This window comes from Dermochelys coriacea, chromosome 13 (genome assembly GCF_009764565.3).
Source record: "Dermochelys coriacea isolate rDerCor1 chromosome 13, rDerCor1.pri.v4, whole genome shotgun sequence".
Classification (NCBI taxonomy): domain Eukaryota; kingdom Metazoa; phylum Chordata; order Testudines; family Dermochelyidae; genus Dermochelys; species Dermochelys coriacea.
In genome coordinates, this window is record NC_050080.1 from 38691707 (window position 1) to 38719184 (window position 27478).

The 27478-nt window shown below is 54.3% G+C and overlaps 1 protein-coding gene across 1 annotated transcript; it reads left to right on the forward strand.

Annotated features, from left to right (window-relative positions):
• Window positions 1-1686: 1686 nt before the first annotated feature.
• On the forward strand, window positions 1687-26963 carry LOC119841795 (myosin-7). The gene is made up of 40 exons (XM_038369434.2): window positions 1687-1760; window positions 2735-2943; window positions 3443-3586; window positions 4226-4382; window positions 4763-4790; window positions 5093-5204; window positions 5569-5661; window positions 6188-6251; window positions 6369-6467; window positions 7142-7245; window positions 7367-7505; window positions 7605-7723; window positions 8223-8372; window positions 8652-8822; window positions 9773-10082; window positions 10257-10330; window positions 10691-10778; window positions 11455-11572; window positions 12111-12234; window positions 12454-12590; window positions 12718-12844; window positions 13861-13989; window positions 14256-14498; window positions 14756-14932; window positions 15218-15363; window positions 15529-15619; window positions 16842-17231; window positions 17545-17671; window positions 18137-18255; window positions 18649-18845; window positions 19928-20111; window positions 21379-21544; window positions 21689-21813; window positions 22190-22498; window positions 22634-22837; window positions 24061-24186; window positions 24313-24588; window positions 25996-26091; window positions 26510-26644; window positions 26804-26963. Exons 2-40 carry the CDS (start codon window positions 2743-2745, stop codon window positions 26822-26824), a joined length of 5820 nt encoding a protein of 1939 aa, XP_038225362.1. The 5' UTR covers window positions 1687-1760; window positions 2735-2742; the 3' UTR covers window positions 26825-26963.
• The last annotated feature ends 515 nt before the right edge of the window (window positions 26964-27478 follow it).

Genomic DNA, 27478 nt, shown 5'->3' on the forward strand with positions numbered 1-27478 from the left:
CCCCCTTGGCTCTGTCCCCGGTTCACACTCTGGCAAAGTGCCTATGGGCCAGAGCAGGCAGGTCCGAAGGCCCAGGGGTGCTGGTGGGAAGGGGGGTCTCTAGTGAGTGCAGGGTTAATGCCCAGGAGCTGCCAGCGCTTGGCACATTGCCCCCCCTCCCCTCCATGCCCAGAGCCACGCGGCCAGGATTCCAGCCGGACACCTGCTCCCGGCTTTGTCTCCCGCCCCCAGTAGCCACCTGTTTGTTGTCTGTCTGAGCACGGCACAGGGGGGAAGGGAGCAGATCACACAGCAGCGATGGAACCCAGGAGTCCTGGCTCCCAGCCACCCCGCCCCACCACCACCAGACCCCACTCCCTTCCCAGAGCCAGGCCTGGAACCCAGGAGTCCTGGCTCCCAGCCCCCCTACCAGAGCCGGGCCTGGAACCCAGGAGTCCTGGAGTCCAGTTCTGTGCTTTGTTGTGAAAGCCCAGGATAGGGTAATATTTATGGAGAAATATTTCCATGGAAACTTAAGCTCTCAGGCACAATCCCATAATATTCCTGATGCTCATACAGGACCAACCAAGATCCCTCACTGCCCCCCTCCCGCCCCACATCCCAGCACAACTACATGGGATGTTACACCTGCGGGGGTGGGGGGCAAGGACTGGGCTAGCCGGGGCTGTTGTTCGGGAGTGAGAGGCACCGGTAGGGCTGGGAGGGGGGCAGGGCTGGGCTAGCAGGAGCTGCGGGTGGGGCGTGAGGGGCACCAGCAGAGCTCGGGGGGAGGGCTGAGCTAGCAGGGGGGCAGGGCAGGATTGAGGGGGTCTGGCATAACGGGGTGTCCGTGTTCCTGTCCCTCCTCCCTTGGGACCCTCCGTCCTTCCGCTCTGGAATCCCAACCCTCCGGCCCTGGGATATTTTGGACCCCCCCCTCCCCCCGCCCCGAACCTGTTCCCATTCTTCATCGTTCCAGGACAATGACGAGAGCTTCCAATTGTTCCATGGGGGGGGGGACTCTGCCCATATTGGGCAGAAGCCCCCAGCCAGGGCAGGGAGCAGGCTATATAATGGGGAACCCACCTCGGACGCCCCTCCACAGCCCCTATTTGTGTTGGTGTGAGGTACGCATCCGGGGCGCTGGCAATGTTAGAGCTCTGGCGGGGGGATGCTCCTTGGGGAATGGGGGGAGCAGGCCTCTGGTGGGGGTAAGGGGGAAGGGGAGTGTCGAGGCTCCCTGGGGAGCATGGAGGGAAGGGGAATTGGGGATTCTGGGGGGCTCCTAGGGGTGGGGAAAGGGGCTGGAGGTCGCTAGCAGTGTTATGGGGCTGATGGGGGGCTCCCTGGGGAATTTGGGAGGAAGAGGGTGGGGGGACCTGGGATACAGAGGGGTTGGGGGCTTTGTGGGGATATGTGGTGTTGGAATAGGGAGGGGGAGTCAGGGTGAGATTGAAGGGGGGGGCTGCAGTTGTGGGGATCTGTGAGGTTTTGTGTTTGTGTCATTGTGTATGTTTATGTGTGTGCGCACCCCCTCTTGGTGGGGCCGGGCCCTGCCCTGCGGGGGGGGGGGGCACATGCTGTGAGTTGCAGGGGAAGGGGTCTCATGTGAATGGTGGATGTGGGGTGGGGCGTGGGGGTCTGGGCCCTTCTAGGGGCATCCCTAGATCCCCAGCTCCTCTCGGACCCTGCTCCCTCTGCCTTACAGGTCTCCAGACCCACAGCAGCCAGCCCAACCCACCGCGATCTTCCCCCAAAGGAGCGTTAGAGGAAAAGGAAAGGTAGGCCGAAATGCGGCCCCCTCTGGGGTGGGGTGCAGGGGCTGGTTATACAGGGACCCCTCGCCTGGCACAGAGAGATGACTGGCTCTGGGGTGGAGCACGGGAGCTGGTTATACAGGGACCCCTCGCCCGGCGGTGAGAGGCGGCTGGCTCTGGGGTGGGGCGCGTGGGCTGGTTATACAGGGACCCCTCGCCCGGCGATGAGAGGCAGCTGGCTCTGGGGAGGGGCATGGGGGCTGGTTATACAGGGACCCCTCACCCGGCGGTGAGAGGTGGCTGGCTCTGGGATGGGGCGCAGGGGCTGGTTATACAGGGACCCCTTGCCCGGCAATGAGAGGCAGCTGGCTCTGGGGAGGGGCACAGGGGCTGGTTATACAGGGACCCCTCACCCGGCGGTGAGAGGCGGCTGGCTCTGGGATGTGGCGCGGGGGCTGGTTATACAGGGACCCCTCACCTGCCGGTGAGAGGCGGCTGGCTCTGGGATGGGGCGCGGGGGCTGGTTATACAGGGACCCCTCGCCTGGCAATGAGAGGCGTCTGGCTCTGGGATGGGGCGCGGGGGCTGGTTATACAGGGACCCCTCACCCGGCGGTGAGAGGTGGCTGGCTCTGGGATGGGGTGTGGGGGCTGGTTATACAGGGACCCCTCACCCAGCGGTGAGAGGCGGCTGGCTCTGGGGTGGGACGCGGGGGCTGGTTATACAGGGACCCCTCGCCTGGCTCTGAGATGTGACTGGCTTTGGGGTGGGGTGCGGGGGCTGGTTATACGGGGACCCCTCAGCAAGAGAAGGCTGCTGCCCCTTGGTAGCAGCTATAAGAAGTTCACCCCGCCTATTCCAGCTCCCCCGGGGGATGCTCGGTTGGGGGGGTTCTGCCCCTTGCGGTCTGTCAGGGAACTACAGCACACCAGGGTCGTGGGTTCGAATACTGGCTGGAGAGGGGCCTGGGTCACCCACTGCCCCACTGTCACCCGCAGAGCCTGCCATGTCGGACGCCGAGATGACTGAGTTTGGGTCCGCCGCCCCCTATCTGCGCCAGTCGGAGAAGCTGCGGCTCGAAGCGCAGACCCGGCCCTTCGACCTGAAGAAGGACATCTTCGTGCCGGACGTCAAGGAGGAGTTTGTCAAGGCCAAGCTCCTCTCCCGAGAAGGGGGCAAGATCACCGCCGAGACCGAGAATGGCCAGGTGTGGAGGAGCGGGGGGCGGTGTGCCCCAGACAGCTCCATCCACACAGCTCTCTCCTGCCCCCCTCCAGTGTCACTGCCCCCAAGCACAGCGCCCCCCGACAGGCTCCAGATGCCATCCTCCATGGTGCCCCCCAGCACCTCCTGGGCCCCCCGTTCAAGATGGATGACTGCTCCTCCCCCACACCATACACTCAAAATCCCCAAGTGACCCCACCTCTTCCTTCAGGGAACCCCTCCTCCAGCCCCCACCCCTCATGAGTTCACCTCAGGGGCCCTCCAAACTCCTCCTCCCACCCCCCCATAAACTCCCCCCCACCCCCAACTCCTCTAGCCCCTCCCATCCCTACAGTGCCCTCTGGAGGCTGATCCAGGTTCCTCTGGGGGCTGCCTGCCCCAGATGGCACCCACCTCCCCAGCCCTCCTCTTTGTGCAATGGCCTCCCACACTAACACCACCCGGGGCTCTTTCCATGTGTCTGTTGGGGGGTGTCCCTGCAGACGGTGACAGTGAAGGAGGATCAGATCATGCAGCAGAACCCGCCAAAGTTCGACAAGATCGAGGACATGGCCATGCTGACGTTCCTCCATGAGCCGGCCGTGCTCTACAACCTCAAGGAGCGATACGCCGCCTGGATGATCTACGTGAGTCGGGGGGGGGTGCCCCCTGCTGGGCTCTGCCAGCTTCCCTTCCCTGGCCTCCCTAGTGGAGTGAGGGACCAAATACCCAGACCTCCATGCTGTGCAACCCACCCCTGCATCGGGGCTGTAGTATTTCTGGGAGCTCTACATCTAGAGCCGTTCTGGAGCCAGATGTTCTAAATCGAGGAGTTTAGAGCCGTTCCCCATCCATTGGCTCTGTTTAGACATCAGCAAATCAGTCCATCTTCTAGATCAGAGGGTTCGGGGGTTGGGGACTCTCTCCGTCTTCTAGATTAGAGCCGTTTTAGTAAAGAAACTCAGTCACTGGTTTAGATCAGGGGCACTGGAGCCATTTTAGAGCAGAAACTCAATGTCTCTTCTAGATTGTGGGGGGAGTATTAGAGAAGGAGGAAGAAGGGCTTCCACTCCGCTTCTAGATCAGGATGTTAGTGTCATTCCATATTGGTGGGGGTTGCCTCACCTTCTAGACTGGGATTGGGTGGCATTATCTCTTCTTCTAGATGGAGGTTGTGTGGTGTCATTTTTTCCTTTCCTGGATCACAGGGGAGGGGAGGAAGCATCATTTCTATTATCTTCCCTTTCTCCATCCTTCCCCCGCTCACATCCCATTTCCCTCTCCAGACCTACTCGGGGCTGTTCTGTGTGACAGTCAATCCCTACAAGTGGTTGCCAGTCTATAACGCAGAGGTGGTGGGCGCCTACAGGGGCAAGAAGAGAAGTGAAGCCCCGCCCCACATCTTCTCCATCTCTGACAATGCCTACCAGAACATGCTGACGGGTAGGGACCTAACCCTATCCTTAACTATGCCCCTAACCATAACTATAACCCTAACTTAACTCTACTCCAGCCATAACCATAAATATAACCCTAACCTTAACTATACTCCTATCCATAAGCCTATTCCTAATTATAACCATAACCATAAATATACCCCTGTCCATAACCATAGTCTCTATCCCTAACTATATCCCTAAGCATAAACCCCTAACCTGCACACCTATCCCACTGCTTCCTTTCCCTCTCTGCCCACCAGCACAAGCGGATGGGTACAGGATGTCCATTCTGATCTGGGGTGGGGGGCACCCTGGGGTGGGCAGAATGGGGCTAGGTAGCTTCTATCCACCTAATGCTGTTTCTCCTCCCCTTCTTCTTTCCAGATCGGGAGAACCAGTCCATCCTCATCACGTGAGTGTCACCCCATCCCCTCCTCTCTTCCCCCCTCCCCCCCACAAAATCACTGCAGCCCAAAGCCTTTAACAGTCCCCTTGAAGTTTGATCCCACCCCTCCCAAAGTTTTAACCCTTCTTGTATTGTAGCCCCTACTCTTCAAGTCTTAGCCCCACCTACTAAAGTTTTTACCTCCCTGCCCCCTCTCTGAAGTCCTGACTCCTGAATTCTGCATGGAGTCTTCCAGCTTCTCCAGCGCTCAGGGTGGGTGGGACACAGGCAGGAGGGGCTGTGTCTCACTGTCCTCTCCTGTCTCCCAGCGGAGAATCCGGGGCGGGGAAGACCGTGAACACCAAGCGGGTCATTCAGTACTTTGCTGTCATCGCAGCCATCAGTGACCGCAGCAAGAAGGAACAGGTGGACAAGAGCAAGGTGTGGCCTCCACCCATCTATCTGAATCATCCATCTACGCCTGTATCGACCCCCATGTCCATCCGCCTATGCCTATCCCCATGTCCATCTGTCCATCCCTTTACTAGTCTGTCCATCCCTGGCCTTGTGTTTATCTGCTACCATCCATCCATCTCCATCCCCATATCTCTGTACCCATCTATCTGTCCCATTCCTGTATCTGTTCACCCATCCATCCCCATGTCTGTCTGTCCATCCTCACATATGTCCATATGTCCATCCATCTATCTCTCATTCTTCCCATCATCCATTCTCTGTCTCACTCCTCCCTTTCTGCCCTCTAATTATTCCCTTTTCCCTCATCTGTATGATGTTCCTCCTTCAGGGGACCCTGGAGGATCAAATCATCCAGGCCAATCCTGCCCTGGAGGCCTTTGGCAATGCCAAGACTGTGAGGAATGACAACTCATCCCGATTCGTGAGTATCCAGGAATTTGGGTGGAGGTGCAGAGCTGGGGGAGTGGTATGTGGGGCTGTGTCTGGGGTGGGAGCTGTGGGAAGGAAGCCATGGGGCTGTTGTCTCAGGTGTGAGGGTCGGTGGAGGAGGTTATGGGGTGGGGGCGGTGGGGAAGGTTGTGTGGTTGCATGTCTGGGGGGAGAGGTCTGTGTGGTTGTATGTGGGGTGAAGGTGTCTTTGGGGGAGGGATCTCTGGGGCTGTGTATGGAGTTTGGGAATCTGAAGGGCAGTGTCTGGGATGGGAGAGTCTATAGGGAAGGAGATTGTGGGGCTGTATGTCAGGTGGGAGATCTGGGGGAGAAGTCTCTGTGGCTGTCTATGGGGTTTGAGGATTGCAGGGCCGTGTATGGGGTGGGTGGCTATGGGGAAGAAGGTTTTGGGGCTTGTGGGAGCCAGAGGAAGGGGTCTGTGTTTGGAGTCCCTGGGGCTATCCCTGCTATATTAATCCCTAATCACGAGCAGTCTCCCTCCCTCCCTTTCTCTCTAGGGTAAATTCATCCGGATTCATTTTGGGGCGACGGGGAAGTTGGCTTCAGCTGATATAGAGACTTGTGAGTGTGATGAATGTCAATGTTCTCTGCCTCCATCCCGTGCCTCATGGGTTCATGTTTGTTCTCTGCCTCTCCCCATACCTTCTCTCTAACCCACTCTTTCCCCGTTTCCCTCAGATCTCCTGGAAAAATCCCGGGTCATCTTCCAGCTCAAATCCGAGAGGAGCTATCACATCTACTACCAGATCCTGTCCAACAAGAAGCCAGAACTTCTGGGTGAGAATCTTCAGCAGATTATACTTGGGCTGTACTGAACAGCTTCATGTCTACATGAGTTGGTCTAGTTGAATGTCTTCACGCCTTCGTGAGTTGAGTGGTGTGTCCACAAAGCTTGTTAAGGTGACTGGACGTTAGTATCCTTCAGTAAAGTTGAGTTCCCTGGAGTCTGATACAAGTGGAGTTACCTCTTGTACCCTTGCATTGAATCCCTTCCAGTCTTGGGGAGATGATGAACTCTAATATCCTTAAATTGATTTCCCTTGAGTCTTGCAAGTAGAGTGGAGTGACTTTCTGTCATGTTGATTTGAAATGAGCCAAGCATCCTTACATCTTAGTATGTTTAGAGGCATCATATCTTGTTGAGTTGCATGGCCTCCAGTCTTGTTAGATTGAGCTTAGCATCTTCAAGTCTGGCTGAGATCCCTCAAATCCAGAAGAGCTGAATTCAGTGTCCTCAAGTCCTTTTGAGTCTGGGTGAGTTGACTCATGTTGGGTTGAGTGAATTCAGGTCTTGAGGAATTGAACTGAGTGGCCCCAAGTCCTTGACCTTTCCTTGCTGAGCTGGTTTTAGTTGAGTGGCATCCTCACTCTTTCACTGAGTTGAGTTGCACAGAAAGTCATATAGACAAGGGTCTTGTGTCCATCCGTGAACCATTAGCTTCCCTCTGCAGACATGATGCTGGTGACCAACAACCCATATGACTACGCCTTCATCTCCCAAGGAGAGACCACGGTGACTTCCATCGATGATGCTGATGAGTTGCTAGCCACTGACGTGAGTATAGCCAGGGGCAGCAGGGGACCAGGAAAACTCTCGAGGGACCACTGCCTGGGAAGCCATTGCTGCCTCTTCTTCAGTTGGAAGCCTTGACGTTTTGTCCCTCTCCCCAACACAGAGTGCCTTTGACATCTTGGGCTTCACTCAGGAGGAGAAGAACTCCTTGTACAAGCTGACAGGTGCCATCATGCACTTCGGGAACATGAAGTTCAAGCAGAAGCAACGCGAGGAGCAGGCCGAGCCCGACGGCACTGAGGGTGGGCACCGGTGGTGACTGGGGCCAATGTAGGGTGGGGATTGGTCATTCCCAGGGCTGGGGGAATGGAAGACAAACATTGTCTCCTTTGTTTTTCCAGAGGCGGACAAATCTGCCTACCTGATGGGGTTGAACTCGTCAGATCTACTGAAGGGGCTTGTTCACCCACGGGTCAAGGTGGGGAATGAGTATGTGACCAAGGGGCAGACTGTCCAGCAGGTGAGACCCCACTTCCTTCCTTCCTTCTCCTTTTTCACTCCTTCTTTCCTTTCCTCTTTCTGTGTCTTATTTTTCTTTCACTTTTTCTTTGTGTCTCATTATTTCTTTTATTTCCTTCACTTTCCCTTTCTTTCTTCCATGCTTTCTATCTCAGTTTCTTCCAATGTTTTTCTTTCTTTTATTCTTTTACTTTGCATGTTTCTCCTTCTCTCACTGCTTCATCTCTATTTTCCATCCTAACTTCCATTTTTCTTTCTTTCTTTCTTTCTTTCTTTCTTTCTTTCTTTCTTTCTTTCTTTCTTTCTTTCCATTTCACTGTTTCTTCCCTGTTTCTCATTCTTTTCTTTCATTCTTGCTTTCACCTGAATTGAGCCTGGATGATTGGAAATGGGACTCATGAGTTCAGTCCAGAGTGCGGAGATCCATGCCCAGGGACCACCAGGCCTGGGATTCACCCTCCAAGCCTTCAATAGGTAACAGGTCATCTGTCATCCCTCAGGTAGCTTATGCTGTAGGAGCCCTAGCCAAGTCCATGTATGAGAAGATGTTCGGCTGGATGGTGACCAGGATCAACAACACCCTCGAGACGAAGCAGCCACGTCAGTATTTCATCGGGGTGCTGGACATTGCTGGCTTTGAGATCTTCGATGTAAGTGATTCCCCCAGCAGGGGGCACTGTAGGGAGCAGGGCAGGGGCACTGGCTGTGGGGGAGCTCCTGGCTACTCCAGCTCCAGCCTCTCCCAGCAGAAGGCACTGTAGGCAGTGCTGGTTGTGGTGTAGTTCCTCTGTTCCTCCATTAGTTGGCTCTATAGAAAAGCATCACCTGGTAGATGCAGTTACACTCTGGTATGTCTTCCCCAGGTCTCACCATAGTAGGGGGCACTTTTTGTTCTCACTCGTCTCTTGTTCCACCTATCTCCTCCCCAGTTCAACAGCTTTGAGCAGCTCTGCATCAACTTCACCAATGAGAAGCTGCAGCAGTTCTTCAACCACCACATGTTCGTGCTGGAGCAAGAGGAGTACAAGAAGGAGGGGATCGAATGGGTGTTCATCGACTTTGGCATGGACCTACAGGCCTGCATAGACCTCATAGAGAAGGTACTTCCTGCCACCACTCCATTGCGACCCTCCACGCCTCCATCACAGCACTGGAGTAGGATCTGCAGTCAGGTTTTGCTTCTCATTTCCAGCCTCGGCTGATCCCTGGCCAGTTCATCCCATTTTGCTCTTGTGCTGACGTTCTCCTTTCACTTCATCAGCTCTTCTCCCTCCCTGGTGTCTCCCTCCCATAATGTATTCATAGAGCAGCCAGATCCCCTCTCAGCCTGTGTTTGATGCTAAACAGGCCCAGCTCTTTCATTTGCCTCCTATAAAACCTGCTCTCCATTCCCCCGATTGTCCCAGCAGCCCTTCACTCGGCACCTGTCCTGGTAGGAAGCCCTCTTTCTGGAACAGGTGACCAGAATTGCACACCAGATCCCAGATGAGGTTTTGCCAGTGCCTTGTCCAATGGCGTTAAAACCTCCCTATCTCTCCTGGAAAACCCTGTCCTGACAAGCCGTAGGACAATGTTGGCCTTTTCCACAGCCACATCACATCAATTACAATGTCAGTTTCCAGGTCAGAGTTCGGGGCGCTCTGGACACTGAGGCAGGGCCTGCAAGAATTTGGCAGGGAGAGAATCTAATTCTCCAGGGCAGCACTCAGCTGCTTAGCCCCAAGACTGGCCTTTCGGTTCCTGCAGCCCCTGCCTCATTCATTCCATGCTTTGCAACTCGTGCAGCACATGCGGCAGGGTCTGGCAGACACAGGCCTGGCTGGGCTTGGGGCCAGGCGCTGACTGAGGCAGGGTCTGGCAGACTCAGCACTGGTTCAGCCCCAGAGCCGGGCCAGGCGAGGCGCTAACTGAGGCAGGGTCCTGTGGAAAAGCAGCACATGATCACAGAATTGAAGTCTGTCTCTCATGAGGGGCAGAGTTAAGGGTAGAGAGGCAGCCTTAATCCTTTGCTGTATGCCTGTGGTGACTCCTAGTTGTCTCTGTCCTCCAGCCCATGGGCATCATGTCCATCCTGGAGGAGGAGTGCATGTTCCCCAAGGCGACGGACATGACCTTCAAGGCCAAGCTCTATGACAACCACCTGGGCAAGTCAGGCAACTTCGGCAAGCCGCGGAACATCAAGGGCAAGCCAGAGGCGCATTTCTCCCTCATGCACTATGCTGGTACGGTGGACTACAACATCCTGGGCTGGCTGCAGAAGAACAAGGACCCCCTCAATGAGACGGTGGTGGGGCTCTACCAGAAATCCGCCCTCAAACTCCTTGCCCTCCTCTTCGCCAACTACGCTGGGGCTGACACAGGTAAGACCCCTCTCCTCTGAGTCCCAGCCCCCCTGCTCTAACCACCAGACCCCACTCCCCTCCCATAACCAGAGAAAGAACCCAGGAGTCCTGGTCTCCCACTACCCTTCCCCCCCACTGTAATCACTAATCCCCATTCCCTTTCTGATGGGTGTGGGTCTCTCTCCCTCACAGCCCATGAAGGTGGGAAGGGGAAAGGATCAAAGAAGAAGGGTTCATCTTTCCAGACGGTGTCAGCACTGCACAGGGTAAGGGGATCCAGGGGCAGGTGGCTGAGGTAGGGTTCTGATCTCCTGTAGGATCAACTCTGCCAGAGGAGATTCCTAACAGACCCTCTTTGTCCCTCTCTCTTTCTTGTTCTCTCTTCTTTGCTTCTCCTTGATTCTTGCTTTCTCATTCTATCCATCTTTTTTCCTCCCTTTCTGTCTCATTCCATCCATCTGTTTTTCTCTCTGTGTTTCATTCTGTTCACCTCTTTCTTTCTTTCTTTCTTTCTTTCTTTCTTTCTTTCTTTCCATTCCCCCCGCCTCTTTTTGCCTCATTCTCTTTATCCATCCGTCCCGCCTTTTCTGTCCTGTTCTCTCCATCTGTCTCCCCCCCCTCCCCAGGAGAACCTGAACAAGCTGATGACAAACCTGCGCTCAACTCACCCCCACTTTGTCCGCTGCATCATCCCCAATGAGACAAAGTCTCCAGGCACGTGATCCCCCCGGCGGGGAGGGGAAATCACAGGCTCCATGGTTGCCCAGGGCTGTTCAAAGGGAGGGGGCATGGCTAAGGACTGGAGGGCGGTCCTGAAGGGGTAGGGGCATGGCTAAGGGGAGAGGGGTATGGCTAAGGGCTGAAGGCTAAATGATGAGAGGGTGGGGAGTATGTTTGCATTGTTTGTCCTGTCTGTGTTGCCTTCCATCCCTCCCCAGAGGTGAGGGGACTTGGCTAAAGGAGAGGGGCAGGGCTAAGAGGAAGTGGGGCGTGTTCATTTTTTGCATAAATTATCCACTCTCCATTTCTCCCTATGGCTGAGGGGTGTGATTAATGGGAAAATGGGCATGACTGCATGTGATGGGGGCATGGTTTATAGATTGGGCCCCCCTTCCACACCTGTCCCTACCTAAAGGGCAGAGTGGGTATGGTCTAATGGGCATACATTGCCCCCCACCCAAATCAACCCCGCCCCAAAGGAGCCGGGCAGGGCTACGGGCACAGGGGCATGGCTCAGTGGGAAGGGGCAGGGCCTTTATTTGCATGAATAAAGCTCCCTATCCACACCCTCTCCAGAGGCAAGGGACATGGCCAAGAGGTAAAGGCAGGGCCTGTAGCTGCCAGGCTCCAACCCTTTCTATCACTAACCTCCCTGTTTTCCCGCCCCCAGGGGTGATGGACAACCCCCTGGTGATGCACCAGCTGCGCTGTAACGGGGTGCTGGAGGGCATCCGCATCTGCAGGAAGGGCTTCCCCAACCGCATCCTCTACGGGGACTTCAGACAGAGGTGGGTCTGCTCCCCCCCAGGGCACTGCTTCAGGGGAAGCTGGCAGCATCAGAGTGAGGGCGCACTACTCCAGGGGAAGCTCACAGTGCCAGGGTGAGGGCGCACTGCTCCAGGGGAAGCTCACAGTGCGAGAGTGAGGGGGCACTGCTCCAGGGGAAGCTGGCAGCATAAGGGTGAGAGGGCACTGCTGCAGGGGAAGCTCGCAGCATCAGGGTGAGGGGGCATTGCTGCAGGGGAAGCTAGCAGCATCAGGGTGATGGGGGCACTGCTGCAGGGGAAGCTCACAGCACCAGGGTGAGAGGGCACTGCTGCAGGGGAAGCTGGCAGTGTCAGGGTGAAGGGGCACTGCTGCAGGGGAAGCTGGCAGCGTCAGGGTGAGGGGGCACTGCCATAGGGGAAGCTCGCAGCATCAGAGTGAGGGGCACTGCTGCAGGGGAAGCTTGCAGCATCATGGTGAGGGGGCACTGCTCCAGGGGAAGCTCACAGCGTCACAGGACGGGCTCAGAGATCCAGGTCTCTAATGATCCCCTGCCCCCAGGTACCGTATCCTGAACCCAGCGGCCATCCCCGAGGGCCAGTTCATCGACAGCCGCAAGGGGGCAGAAAAGCTGCTTGGCTCCCTCGAGATCGACTCCAGCCAGTACAAATTCGGGCACACCAAGGTGAGGGGGAGGAGCTTGTGTGGGTGTGCAGAGCCTGTGGGGGGCAGGGTCCCAGCTAGCCACACCCCCAGGGACCAGGGACCATACAGTTGTGCCAGCATTAGGGGGCGCTGGGCCTTGGGGGTCCTAGCCTGGTGCAAGGGGTCATTGGACTGTGGGTGTCCCAGCCTGGTGCAAGGGGCCGCTAGGCTGATGTACATATTTCACTGGCTGTCCCAGGTGTTCTTCAAGGCCGGGCTGCTGGGGCTGCTGGAGGAGATGCGGGATGAGCGGCTCGCCCGGATCATCACCCGCATCCAGGCCCAGTCCCGGGGCCTCCTCTCCCGCATTGAATTCAAGAAGATCTTGGAACGCAGGTAGGGTGGGGTGCTAAGGCGTCAGAGGAGCCGTTGTTGTTGTAGGAAAGCTCGCAGCCATTTCCGGCTGGGGCACTGCTGTGTGGAAGTTCACAGCTCCAGCTCATGTGGCCTCCCTCCCTGCCAGGGACGCCCTGCTGGTTATTCAGTGGAACATCCGGGCCTTCATGGGGGTGAAGAACTGGCCCTGGATGAAGCTCTACTTCAAGATCAAGCCACTCCTGAAAAGCGCTGAGACGGAGAAGGAGATGCAGGTGAGATCAAAGAGTGGGAGCAGGAGCTGCAGTGGGCCTGGGGAACTGGATTAACTGGAAGAGCTCAGAAGATAGAGATGGGCGCTAGGCCCATGGCAATTGCATGAGGGTCTAATTCAGCTGTGACAGAGGTAGGCTCTAGGTCAAATGCAAGTCAGTCATGTCAACCGTTTGCAGAGTTGGGTTCTAGGTTAATGCAACAAACTTGGGTTCTTGTTTAACGCAACCTCTGGTGGGTTCTAGATAGAGATGGGTTCTAGATCCCTAGATGGGTTCTAGGTTGGGTTGAATTGATTGGTACGAGGGACTGCGTTCTAGGTCAAATTAGCCTGTAGTTGTGATCTAGGCCATCTGGAACTGTTTGATTTGATAATCTGGGTTCTAGGTCACATGCAGCTTCAGCTGCATTCTAGTTCAGTTGGGTCTATTCAGTTTGAGGAGCTGGGTTCGGGGTTAGCTGAAGTTGGCTTCAGGGATGTGTTCTAGATCATATACTACCAGCGGCTGGGTTCTTGGTCAACTGGAACTACTTAGGAAAAGGAGCTGGTAGCTAGGCCAAATGCAAGACACAACTTTGTTCTAAGCCACTAAACCCTCAGCTGGTTTCTAGGTTAACTGGAACCATTTGGGGAATTTATTTGGCTTCTAGGTCAAACGTAGCTGCTCAGAAGAAAGAACTGAAGGCAGCCCAATGCAGATGGCTGCTCACCTGGGATGGTGGGTTCAGTTCTGGTTTCACTCAGGCAGTGGAAATTATTTTTCTCAAGGGGAGATGGAAAAGATTAACTGTTTAGCATAGCTGTAGATTGGGTGGATGGATGAATCTTGCAGAGGGAGGGATGGATGGATATTACAAAGGAAGGGGGAGATATATATGTGGCCAGATGGATGGGTTCATAGATAAATACTGCTAGATGGGCTCATTGCTCTGGTCCAGGGTAGTGAAGTGGGGTGAGATGGGGCAATACTGGCCTATATGTTCCTTTTGGTCTAATCTTTCCCCTGCCCCTGTGCAGACCATGAAGGAAGAGTTCGGGCGCCTGAAGGAGGCGCTAGAGAAGTCGGAGGCCCGGAGGAAGGAGCTGGAGGAGAAGATGGTCTCTCTGCTGCAGGAGAAGAATGATCTCCAGCTGCAAGTGCAGGCTGTGAGTGATGGAAGCATTCCTCCCCCTGACCCCTCTGGGCCCATGGTTAGAGAGGTTGGGTTGAGGAGCCTCAAGGCTGATTGGGCCATGAATGATGGAGATCCCCCAGTTTTAATCCTCCCTGACACCCATGGAGGAGCTCCAACTTCTGCCCTGTAGGCTTATAAGAAGGGATTCCCCTATCCTTGAACCCCATGCTTCACCTCTCAACCTATCACACTCTTTCTTTCCTTCGTTCTCTCCATCTTTTTCTTCTTTCCTTTCAGGAGCAAGACAATCTTGCAGATGCTGAGGAGCGCTGCGACCAGCTGATCAAGAACAAGATCCAGCTGGAGGCCAAGGTGAAAGAGCAGACGGAGCGGCTGGAAGACGAAGAGGAGATGAATGCTGAGCTGACAGCCAAGAAGAGGAAGCTGGAGGACGAGTGCTCGGAGCTCAAGAAGGACATTGACGACCTGGAGCTGACCCTGGCCAAGGTGGAGAAGGAGAAACATGCGACAGAGAACAAGGTGAGGGCAGAGACGGGAGTTTGATTTGTGATAAGTGGCTTCAAGACTATTGCGGTTGAGTGGTATCAAGGCTAGTTGGACTGAGGAGAGTTGCCACAAGGTTGGTTGGGTTGGGTTGGATTTCGTGGCCTGAGACCTGTTTAGACTGAGAGTTCTCAAGATTGGCTGGGTTGGTACAGTGGCCACTAATCTCCAACATTGAGCTTCTCCCATTGGGCCACCCTATATCTAAACTCACCTGATTTATCTACTTGCAGGTGAAGAACCTGACAGAAGAGATGGCCGGGCTGGATGAGATAATAGCCAAGCTGACCAAGGAGAAGAAGGCCCTGCAGGAGGCCCATCAGCAAGCGCTGGATGACCTACAGGCCGAGGAGGACAAGGTCAATACCTTGAGCAAAGCCAAGGTCAAGCTGGAGCAGCAGGTGGACGATGTAAGTACCAGCAGCCTGGGGATAGGGCTAAGGAGCTAGATGGCATTACTGATACGTTATTAGTTACTCACCTTACACTCCTTAGACTCTGGGGGATGTTGTGTCTGGAGAGGTTATCTCTGAGGGATCCAAGTGGGGGTCCAGGGAGGGTGCCTGGGGGGATCACAGAGCAGAATGTCTCAGATGGAGGGCGATGCATCACTGGGGGGTTTCCCACTAAAAATGTCCTGTTGAGCAGACCCCGGGTTCCTGGGTTAATTTTCTTTCTCTCTCTCTCTCTCTCAGTTGGAGGGCTCCTTGGAGCAGGAGAAGAAGATCCGCATGGACCTGGAACGGGCCAAGAGGAAGCTGGAAGGGGATTTGAAACTGGCCCAGGAGAGCATCATGGACCTGGAGAATGACAAGCAGCAGCTGGACGAGAAGCTGAAAAAGTAGGGGCCTCCTTGTGTCACCTCTTTGCTCTAACCCCTAGACACCACTCCCTCCAGAGCCAGGGGTAGAACCCAGGAGTCCTGGCTCCCAACCTCCCACTCTAACCACTAGACCCCACTCCCCTCCCAGAGCCAGAAAGAGAACTTGTTTTCTGTCTCCTTCAGGAAAGACTTTGAGCTCAGCGCGCTGAATGCCCGGATCGAGGATGAGCAGCTGATAGCTGCCCAGCTCCAGAAAAAGCTCAAAGAGCTACAGGTGAGGCAGGCTGGCTTGTATATCACCAGAGTTGGGGTACAGAAATGCTCCCCACCTAGCTGGGCTGGTAGCGGGATGATCTCAGTGCTCATCTCCTCTCCAATCTTTACTCTGTGTTGCTTGCGGTTACCTCCACAATCCCTCCCCTCCTTTCTCTCCAGTCTAGAATTAGGAGGGAGGAGCTCATTGAAAGTCTAGAACCAATAGAGACATTGAGGGTCCCCTCTTTTGTGTCTCGGGAAAATTCTCTTCCTCTCTGCTGTAGAACAGCGTGCCCCAAAAGGGAGAAGATCTCATATCAGTCTGAGCCGATGCTCCTTTGCTTCTAGAACTTAGACTACTTTTATAATGATCTAGAACATCTATGTGTTTTATTTGGCACAGTGGGGTCTTGATCTGTTTAAAGAAATTGGTTATCTGAGCTCTCTCCTGATTGAACAGGGAATCTCCAGAACTCATATTATTCCTTCCCTGTTCTAGAATGTCCACCAGTCGCTTTCAACATTGGGTGCTCTAGATGCTGCTAAGGTCACTTGCTTCTAGAGCCTCCACCAACACATGCTTTCCCTGATCTAGAACATCTACATTCTGTCCTTTGGAGCTGCATGTTGTAGACCCAGTTCAGATCCTTTAAAGTGGCATAGCCAGGTGGAAAAAACAGGGGGAGCAGAGATAAAAAAGGCACTGCCCCCTGGTACTCACCTGGCGGCACTCTGGGTCTTCAGCAGCACTTTGGCATCGGGTCCTTCACTCGCTCCGGTCTTCTGCACTAAGGACAACCCCCCACCCCCGCCACCGCAATGCCGCCGAAGACCGGAGCGAATGAAGGACCCGACGCCAAAGTGATGCTGAAGACCCAGAGCGCCGCCAGGTGAGTAAAAATTTAAAAGGCGCCAAAGAATTAAAAAGGCACCACTTCTGCTCGGTAGGGGAGCGGCCGCTGCCCTGATGCCCCCCATAGCTATGCTACTGGTCCTTTACTTCTGGAACCCAAAGGATTCTTTCCCATGACCTAGGATGTCTACATGCTGTATGTGAAACTGGGTGTCTGAGATCTGGCTAATGACCTTTATTTCCTAGAACTTTTCTATTGTATCTAGCATATGTCATGTTCTAGATTTGGCTGAGGATCTTTGCTCCTCTATCCCACGTGTTCCTGACTGCTCTAGAATGTGTGGTGTTCTTGGTCTGTCTAAGCCCATGGGTCTCTCTCCGGCTGCAGGCGCGCATCGAGGAGCTGGAGGAAGAGCTGGAGGCGGAGCGCACGGCCCGGGCCAAGGTGGAGAAGCTGCGCTCGGACCTGTCGCGAGAGCTAGAGGAGATCAGTGAGCGGCTGGAGGAGGCCGGCGGCGCCACCTCGGTGCAGATCGAGCTGAACAAGAAGCGGGAGGCGGAGTTCCAGAAGATGCGGCGGGACCTGGAGGAGGCCACGCTGCAGCACGAGGCCACGGCCGCCACCCTGCGCAAGAAACACGCCGACTCGGTGGCCGAGCTGAGCGAGCAGATCGACAACCTGCAGCGTGTCAAGCAGAAGCTGGAGAAGGAGAAGAGCGAGCTCAAGCTGGAGCTGGACGACATCAGCTCCAACTTGGAGCAACTGCTCAAAGCCAAGGTGCCCAGGGGGCAGGCCCACGGAGGGGGAGGGGCCATGGGTAGTGGGAGGGGCTACGGATGGAGGGCCGATCATCGCTGTGAGGGCAGCATCAGTGGGGGAGGAGCCACTTCCTCCTACTTAGAACCAGTGCTCATGAGAGCCAGGCAAAGGCAGGGAGGCGGGGCCGAAGCTAGTGGGCAGGGCCAGTGCGGCAGTGGGAGGTGCCTCTCTTTCTGCCACCCTCCTGTCTTTCGGGGTCTCCTTTTCCTGTTGCTCCTTCATTCTTCCCCTCTTCCTCCCCTTCACCACCCCAATGTCTCCTCCTCCCCAGGCCAACCTGGAGAAGCTGTGCCGGACAGTGGAGGATCAGATGAATGAACACAGGACCAAGTCCGAGGAGGGGCAGCGCATGGTGAATGACCTCACTACCCAGCGTGCCAAGCTCCAGGCTGAGAATGGTGAGTGGGGAAGCCCTGCCCTGCCCCCCTGGGATGCCCCCATCCCCCTACACCCCTGGGACCCTGCACCACTGGTATCCCCTGCAAATCTGGGACCCCCCCTCTCTGACCCCATGCCCCTGGGACTCCCCCACCTGCCCCTGAGAGCCCTGCTGCATCCTTCTGACCACTGCATGAGGGATGTGCCCTCTGGGAGCCCCCTCCTTACCCCCCATGTCCCCTCCCTCCCCCCTGCACCCCACATGCCACGCACGAGCCCCTGAGCCCTGTAACCCTCCTCCCCGCCCTCTGCCCCTCCCTGGGGGACCTCCCAAGAGCTCTCTCCCAACCCCCTGCACTCCATATGATGGATCCTCCCTCCACACCTCTAGGAGCCCCCCTCATGGCCCCCATGCACGGGGGTGGGGGATGCGGGGTCCTTGCGGAGGATGGTTCCCTATTCTTCTCCTTCTGCCCTGCGCCCAGGCGAGCTGGCCAGGCAACTGGATGAGAAGGATGCACTGGTCAACCAGCTGACACGGGGGAAGCTGACATACACCCAGCAGCTGGAAGATCTCAAGAGACAATTGGAGGAAGAGGCCAAGGCAAGGCTGGGCTGGCAGGGGGCTGCAGGTCGCGGGTGAGGTGCACCGGTAGAGCTGGGAGTGGGGGGAGCCCAGGGCTGGGCCAGCAGGGGGCTGTGGTCAGGAGTGACCACAGAGCTGGGGTGGGGGCAGGACTGGGCTACCAGGGGCTGCAGGTTAGGAGTGAGGGGCACCGGCAGATCTGAGGAGCCCAGGGCTGGGCTAGCAAGGGGCTGCGGGTCGGGAGTGAGGGGCACCAGCAGAGCTGGGCGGGGAGCCCAGGGCTGGGCTAGCAGGGGCTGCGGGTCAGGAGTGAGGGGCACCGGCAGATCTGAGGAGCCCAGGGCTGGGCTAGCAGGGGGCTGCGGATTGGGAGTGAGGGGCACCAGCAGAGCTCTTCATCCCCCGCCCCAGGCGAAGAACGCCCTGGCCCATGCGCTGCAGTCAGCCCGGCACGACTGCGACCTGCTGCGGGAGCAGTACGAGGAGGAGACGGAGGCAAAGGCCGAGCTGCAGCGCTCGCTCTCCAAGGCCAATTCCGAGGTGGCGCAGTGGAGAACCAAGTACGAGACGGACGCCATCCAGCGGACGGAGGAGCTGGAGGAGGCCAAGTGAGTGCCGGGCAACTTTCCCTCTCACCGTCCCCTTCCCTGCCTTCCCCCCGTCCTGGGAACTTGTCTAGAATGCTGTAGAACCAACTGGAACATGAGGATCCCATGTGGCAGGCCCGTGTTTTGGATGTTTTCTGCTGGGGACTTGTCTAGAGCAGTCTAGAACCCTTCCACTGCCCCGTGCTTCCATTCCTCTTTTCTTTCCCCCCTCATTCAATCCCTCCTTTTTTCTTTTTGTTCCCTTGTTCTTTTATCTTTTTGTACAGTCTGTTATTCTTTTGTTCTTTTTTCTTTCATCCGCTCCTCGTTTCTATCATTCATTCTTCCTTTTTTCCTTTCATTCTCGTTTGTTCTGTCATTTTTTTTCTTTCTTTCTGTTGTTCTTTCATTCCCTGTTTTGTTTGTTCTGTCTTCCCATCTCTCTTGCTTCCTTTCTTTCTGTTGGCTTTTCATTTGTTTGTTCTTTCATCCGCCTGCTCTTTTTTCCTTTCATACTTTTTCATTCTTTTGTTCCTTCTTTCACTCCTGTTTTTTATTGTTTGTCTCGTTCTTTGTCTTTTCCTTTCATCTTCCTGTTTTTTCCTTCTTCTTGTCCTGTCTTTCAGTTCATTCTTTCTTCCTGATTGTTTGTTCTTCCTGTTCATTCTTGTTTATCCTTTCCTTTCCTTTAATCCTCTCTTATGCTTGGTTCCACATTCCCACCTTCTCTCCTATTTCCTTCCATCTTGCCTGAAGTGCAGGTGTGTGTGTCTCTCTCTATTCCCCAGCATGGACCAGAAACTCTTTTTGCCTTGAATGGTCTAGAACATAAGGTTCCCATGCATCCGGCCAGTGTCTTGGTCATGTACAGCTGGGAGATTGTCTACAATGGTCTAGAGCAGTCTAGAATATAAGAATCCCACATGTCAAGCCAGTGTCTTGGTGATTTTCTACGGGGAACTTGTCTAGAATGGTCTAGACCATCAGGCCAGTGTCACGGGCATTTTTCTGCTGGGAATCCCCCATAACTCCAAGGCCCAGGGAGGTGGGGAAGAGCCCAAGTTGCTCTTCAGTGACTGATGTCTGTCACCCCCCGGTGGCAGGAAGAAGCTGGCGCAGCGGCTGCAGGAGGCGGAGGAGGCTGTGGAGGCTGTGAATGCCAAGTGCTCGTCGCTGGAGAAGACCAAGCACCGGCTGCAGAATGAGATCGAGGACCTGATGGTGGACGTGGAGCGGTCGAACGCCGCCGCAGCTGCCCTGGACAAGAAGCAGAGAAACTTCGACAAGGTGGGGCTGGGGCGGGGAGAGAGAGAGAGAGAATGGAGGGGTGGATGGATGGAGTAGAGCAAAGAAATAATGAAGCAAGGTCAAAGGAAGACAGAAAAAAACAAAATTAAAGAAATTAAGCATGAATTAAATACAGCCGAGGAAAGAAAGAAAGAAAGAAAGAAGGTAGAACCGCAGAAAAATTGAATACAAAGCCCAAAAAAAATTAAATAAAATCAAGGAAGGAAGGAAGGGATAAAACAGAGTGAATGAATGAATAGATCAAAGAAAGACTAAAAGGAAGGAAATAAAGAAGAAAACAGAGCACAGAAGGAATGAAATAGAGCCAAGGAAAGAAAGAAGCAAAACCAAATATAAATAAAATAGAGCAAAAAAATGGAAAGAAAGTAAAAATGAACTAGAGGGAAGGAGCCAAAGAATGAGAGACTGAAGCACAGCCAACAAATAAAAGAAAGAATGAGAGAGCCAAAGAAAAATTGAATAAAAAGCCAATGCACAAATGAATGAAACAGAGCAAAGAGGGAATTAAGTGGAGGCAAAAAATAGAGTGAAAAATGGAAAGAAAACAAAATAGAGAGCTAAATAAAGAACGAGTGAATGAAACAGAGCCAAAGAATGAATGAAATAGAGCCAAGGAAGGCAAAAAATAGTTTTTGGCAACCAACAATTGGGTATTTTTCAGCAGAAAACATTCAGATTTGGGTTGCTAAGAGGTGAAAAATATTTTGTTTCCCTGAAAAGTCAACATTTCCACCCCGCTCCCATCTCCTTCTCCTTTCGGAGATAGGGGGACCAGATCCGTAATATCTCAGAGCTTACTAGGTGACTTGATCGTGGTCTACAAGGATCTACCTAGGCAAGAGTTTTCTGGTAGGGCTCTCTTGAATCTCAATGCCTAAAGGAGAATGAGACCCAGTGGCTGGAATCTGAAGCACGACATGTTCAGACTAGAAATAAGGTGCAAATTTTTCATGGGCACAGAAATTAACCCTTAGAACAGCCAGCCTAGGCTGACGGTGGCTTCTCTGTCACTTGGCATCTTTAAATCAAGAACCAGCATCTCTTAAGACATGTTCTAGCTCAGTTGTCAGATATGGGCTGGAGACATGGGTGACTGGGCTTAGAATCTATGGAAATGGGGAGAGACAGAGGAAAGGGAAAGCAGGAAGGAATGAAAAGCTAGAGGAAGGGAGAGAGAAGGGAGAGGGGCCCAGAGCAGGGAGTTTTCTCCATTGGAGTGACTCTCTCACCCCTCACATCTCCCCAGATCCTGTCCGAGTGGAAGCAGAAGTTCGAGGAGTCGCAGACAGAGCTGGAGTCCTCGCAGAAGGAGGCGCGGTCGCTCAGCACCGAGCTCTTCAAGCTGAAGAACGCCTACGAGGAGTCGCTGGAGCATCTGGAGACCTTCAAGAGGGAGAACAAGAATTTACAGGGTGAGACTCCCCGTCCCATTCCCCGGCACCCCCTGCCCCCACTCCCTGCAGCACAACGCCCACTGGCCCCAGGCTGGGGTAGGACAATCTCCCACCCTAGCCATGACCCGCCTCCAGCTTAGCGCGGTCTCTCTCCCCGCGCAGAGGAGATCTCGGACCTGACGGAGCAGCTGGGAACCAGCGGCAAAACCATCCATGAGCTGGAGAAGGTGCGGAAGCAGCTGGAGGCTGAGAAGTTGGAGCTGCAGGCGGCACTGGAGGAGGCTGAGGTGAGGGGCACGGCCAAGCACTCTTTCCCAGAGCCATATGGGGGTCAGCCAGGAACATTCCCCCCTCCCCCGCCCAGCACCAGCTCTGCCTATTCTGATTTCATTTTCCCTCTCTCTATTTCCAACCCTTTCCCTGGTCTTCCCCTTTCATCCACCCTTGCTTTTTTTACTCATTCTTTTCTTCTGTCTGCCACTTGTTCAATTCTTCCTTGAATATATTCTCTCTTTCTGTCTGTCTGTTTGTCTCTTTCTTTCTTTCTTTCTTTCTTTCTTTCTTTCTTTCTTTCTTTCTTTCTTTCATGTATTAATCTCTCTCTCTCTCTCACACACTCTCTTTTCTCTCACTTATTCATCCTTCCCCCCTTCCACCTCCTAGGCCTCTCTGGAGCACGAGGAGGGGAAGATCCTGAGGGCCCAGCTGGAGTTTAGCCAGTTCAAGGCAGATTTCGAGCGGAAGCTGGCGGAGAAGGACGAGGAGATGGAGCAGGCCAAGCGCAACCACCTGCGGGTGGTGGATTCGCTACAGACCTCGCTGGACGCCGAGACGCGCAGCCGCAACGAGGCACTGAGGGTCAAGAAGAAGATGGAGGGTGACCTCAACGAGATGGAGATCCAGCTGAGCCACGCCAACCGCATGGCGGCTGAGGCCCAGAAACAAGTCAAGCTGCTGCAGGGATTGCTCAAGGTACCTCCAGGGGGTGCTATGCTGTGCCCAATGGTTCCCTGTTTCCCAGCCTGGTCCTAGGGGGTGCTGTGCTGTGAAGGGGGGGTCTGGCCATGCCCTGTCTCCCCACTCATGACCTGTTTCCCTCCACCCCAGGACACCCAGATCCAGCTGGACGACGTCATCCGGGCCAATGAGGACCTGAAGGAGAACATTGCCATTGTGGAGCGGCGGAACAACCTGCTGACGGCTGAGCTGGAGGAGCTCCGGGCCGTGGTGGAGCAGACAGAGCGTGCCCGGAAACTGGCCGAGCAGGAGCTGATAGAAGCCAGCGAGAGAGTCCAGCTGCTCCACACTCAGGTGAGAGAATTGGGACCCCTGACATCTGACCCCTGCATTGGAACCCCCTTTGGGCCACTGCAGAGAACCTGGCCCCAGCAGCGGTTCCCATCACTGACCCATGTGGGCTTCCCTGTTCATTCACAACAGGAGCCTAGAACATTGACACTGTCCTGTTGGGTCTGGAGAGTGAGCTAGAACATGACAGCCATAATCTAGAGTGTGGGTGCTGCCGTGTTGGGGTTGGATTGTAATCCAGAACCTGAACAGCACTTTGGTTGCTCTGGGAAGTGGTCTAGAGCATCAATACTGCCATTTGTGTGTCTGGATAACCATTTAGAATGTGATTGCCACTTGATTTATTCTGGATAATAGTCTAGAATATCCACTCTGTCTGGAAAACAACCTAGCACAAGATCACAATCATATGGGCTTCCCTGTTCATTCACAACAGGAATGGTTTTGGGTGATGCTCTCGAACATGGCTAGAGTTCAGCACATTCTGGATAGTAGTCTAGAAGATGGCCATTGCCAAGTTCATTCAGAGTAGTCATCGAGAACAAGGTGTCCATTTATTTGTTCTGGATATACTCTGAAATATAAACATCATTTTATTTGATCTGAATAATCATCTAGAAGTTTCGTCTGACTAAGAGTCTAGAACATGACATGTTTTGAGTCATGTGATAGTCTAGAATATGTGTATAATATGGCCAATGTCCTGATTGCTTGGGGAAAATTGTCTAGAACTTGTCTCGGTCAGGTAAAATAACATTCTGAAATGGGATCACTGCACCATTTGGTTGGGGCAATAATGTAGAACATTTGGGTGGGGTGGCAGTCTAGAATATGATAATTACTCCTTTTGTGCAAATAATAGTCTATAATATGCCCATTTTGAGTGGAATAAGTCTAGAAAATAGTCACTGTTCTGTGTGTGAGAGACAAGAGTCTCTTGTTTGTCTGGTGCCTGTACTCCACCAGCTGGTTTTACGCCAGTCTAGAACCTGGGTCTCAACAACCACCCCTTGATCCCATTTAATTCAAGATCAAGGGGCTAGAACATTTTAGGGAGTGGCATTTGTCCCAGAGAGGCAAATCTAGAACAGACCTGCCAGCATGGGGTTCTAACCCACCAGGGAAGGAGCTCAGATGGCCCTGATCCTGAGCTGTTGGGAAATCATGTCTAGATCTGATGGAACAATGCCGCCTCTGAGCTTATCTCCCTTCACCCACTGATCTAGAACACCAGCCTGATCAACCAGAAGAAGAAGATGGAGGCAGATCTGTCCCAGCTGCAGACAGAGGTGGAGGAGGCTGTGCAGGAGTGCAGGAATGCCGAGGAGAAGGCCAAGAAAGCCATCACCGACGTGAGTGCGAGGGAATGGGACACGGGGCCTTTCCCCTCCCACAGGCGCCGGCTCTGATCTGGCCTCAGAGTGGGGGGACTGGCTGTCTCAGGGGGGCAGGGAATGATTTTTCTTTCTGGCCGGCAGGCGGCGATGATGGCAGAGGAGCTGAAGAAGGAGCAGGACACCAGCGCCCACCTGGAGCGGATGAAGAAGAACATGGAGCAGACCATCAAGGACCTGCAGCTGCGGCTGGATGAGGCTGAGCAGCTGGCCCTCAAGGGTGGCAAGAAGCAGCTGCAGAAGCTGGAGGCGCGAGTCCGGGAACTTGAGAATGAGCTGGAGTCGGAGCAGAAGCGCAATGTGGAAAGCATCAAGGGCCTGCGCAAGTCAGAGCGGCGCATCAAAGAGCTCACCTACCAGGTACCGCCGGGAGGGGGTGGGTCTGGAAACAAGACAAGCTGCAGATCTTGCAATCCAGAATACAAATGGTATGATCCAGAACACAAGTTGCATGCCTCAGAACACAATGCATGCTCTAGAACCCGAAGTGCATGCCCCAGAACTTGCAGTCTAGAACATGAGTTGTCTGGCATGGAACACAAGTAGCCCCCAAACATGCTACATATGCTCTAGAACATAAGACACGTGTCACAGACTCACAGGTCGTGCCCATTCTTGGCCCCGTGCAGTCCCTGGGAGGAACCCCCTTCAGTGTGACAGCCCTTCTTGGGGGTCCACTCTCTCGTGGGGTTAAGACCTTCCACCTCCTGGAACTGCATCTCTCTGAGCCCATCCTCCACTTCGTCACAACATGTCCCAGGGCATGTACAGTCCTATCCGGAACATAATCCTAGCTGTTCTGAATTGCAAATACCTGGCTTCTGACCGTTCCACACTAGGACTTGAGCATTGCACTCAAGACACATACTACAGAATTGATTGCCTGGTCTATAACATCTTACTAATCATTTTAGACCTAGGTGAGCACGTCCTGTTCCAGAAACCTCTGCACCAGAACACAAGCTATCTACTCGAGAACGTGGGACATGTAGCACAGAACATAACCTGATCTATGCTCGACCATAGATGACCTAGAGTCATAGATCCAAGGCCAGAAAGGATCACTGAGGCCATCTACCCAGATCTCCTGTATATTACAGGCCATAGACTTCCCTCACTTGTTCTAGAATAATATGTTCTAGAGTGTAGCACACCCATTAGCTCTGTGTTCCACAGCCAAATTCAAGAACACCATTCATTCCATAGTCTCGAACCCTGCATGAAATTCCCATGTGTTACCCCCATATTATACAATAACACCCTGGAGTATCTCAGCATTTCCAGCCATCATGCTGTTCTAGAGCCAGGCACTTATTCAGTCCTGCTCTAGAACCAACCCCTAACTGGCTTGGCTTTTGGTCTAGAACATGGTGGATCTAGAAACCATCACCCCTCCCCTTGGCTTTTTTAATTCTAGATCGAGGGTGCTCCAGCAGCCCTTGAGTTTTAGACAGGTCTAGAATAATTGTGGGGCTCTTTTGTTCCCACCCCCACTTCAGGAAACACACGTAGACTTATGGTCACAAACGGAGGTCGGGGTTTAATCCAGCCCCCCATGGTTCTTGAGTAGCTGGGTTCCAGAGCCACTGGCTGAATCCAGGTTTCAGAGTAGCAGCCGTGTTAGTCTGTATTCGCAAAAAGAAAAGGAGTACTTGTGGCACCTTAGAGACTAACAAATTTATTTGAGCATAAGCTTTCGTGAGCTACAGCTCACTTCATCGGATGCATTTGGTGGAAATGTCTCCCCCCTCCCCACCATCTCTCCAGACTGAGGAGGACAGGAAGAATCTGATCCGTCTCCAGGACCTGGTAGACAAACTCCAGCTGAAGGTCAAAGCCTACAAGCGGCAGGCCGAGGAGGCGGTGAGTGTCCAGAACTTCTAGATCCTCCCCATGATGCATTCTGAAATCCAGACCTCCTCCTCCCCCGGGCCCCAGAACCCAGATGGATGGGCAGGTGGACAGTTGTGTGGGTGGATAGGTGGAGAGTTGATGGAAAGGTTGGATGAGAGAATGGATGGATTGTAACCAATCAGTACAGGGAGGCTGGCCCCCTCCTACCCTTCCCTGAGCCCTTATGTTGGAAATCCAGTGGTGAGTAGTTCCACAGGTTAACAAATCCCATATTCTTCTCTGCGTCCCCAATGGGACAGGCACCCCCTGCCTTGGGGCAGTAGCCAGGTAGGTACAGGTGCCTGGCTGTGCTGAATTCTGGGCTGCACTGCAAACCCAGTAGCGGGCAGTTCCACAGGGTAACACCCCAGTTTCTCTCCCCTGGCAGGAGGAACAAGCCAACACCAACCTGGCCAAGTTCCGGAAGGTGCAGCATGAGCTGGACGAGGCGGAGGAGCGGGCTGACATCGCTGAGTCCCAGGTCAACAAGCTGCGGGCCAAGAGCCGGGACATCGGAGCCAAGGTGAGCCATGGATGAGCTGCCCCTCCCCCTCCTCTGACCTCCCCACCCCTTCTTTCCTCTCCTCCCCCATTTCTCCTGTCACCTCTTCTCCCCTCCCTTCTTTCCTCCTCACATCTTTGCCCTCGTATTGACACACTCTCTCTCTCTGTTCTTTTGCAGAAGGGGCTGAACGAGGAGTAACTCCCGTGACCCCCCCCCGCAGGCACCCCTTGGCTGCAACCGACAGACTCTGCCCCCCAACCCACCCCCGTTCTCTGTATATCAGCGTCGGCCCCCATCCCCGCTTCCCAGACTGTAGAATAAAATGCATTGTACAGCTCCGTGCGCTCTGCGTGTGACTTTAAATAAACACTCCCCACAGCATGGTGCCCCCCACTGAGCCCCGCCCCCAGCTCCCCTTGGCACAGCGCCTCCAGGCCTACACACCGGTGTCGTCTCTACCCATAGATGAGTTAAGCGGAGACCAGGCTTTGTCATTGGTATTAGCTGCTCACTAGTGCCAGTGTCAGTATTGCACAATGAACCAGCGGGATGGGGGTGAGAGACGGGATGGGGCATGGATATCACACAGGGAGGGAGGGAGGTTGTGGAGGGAGAGGGGGAGAGGGGGATGGATGTTGTGGAGGGAGAGGGGGGTGGACGGATGGATATCACACAGGGAGGGAGGGATGTTGTGGAGGGAGAGGGGGATGGACGGATGGACATCACACAGGGAGGGAGGGATGTTGTGGAGGGAGAGGGGGATGGACGGATGGATATCACACAGGGAGGGATGGAGGGTAGAATGATTCCTAGATACTGAAGAAGACTGAATAGTTAAATTAGCTCAGACTG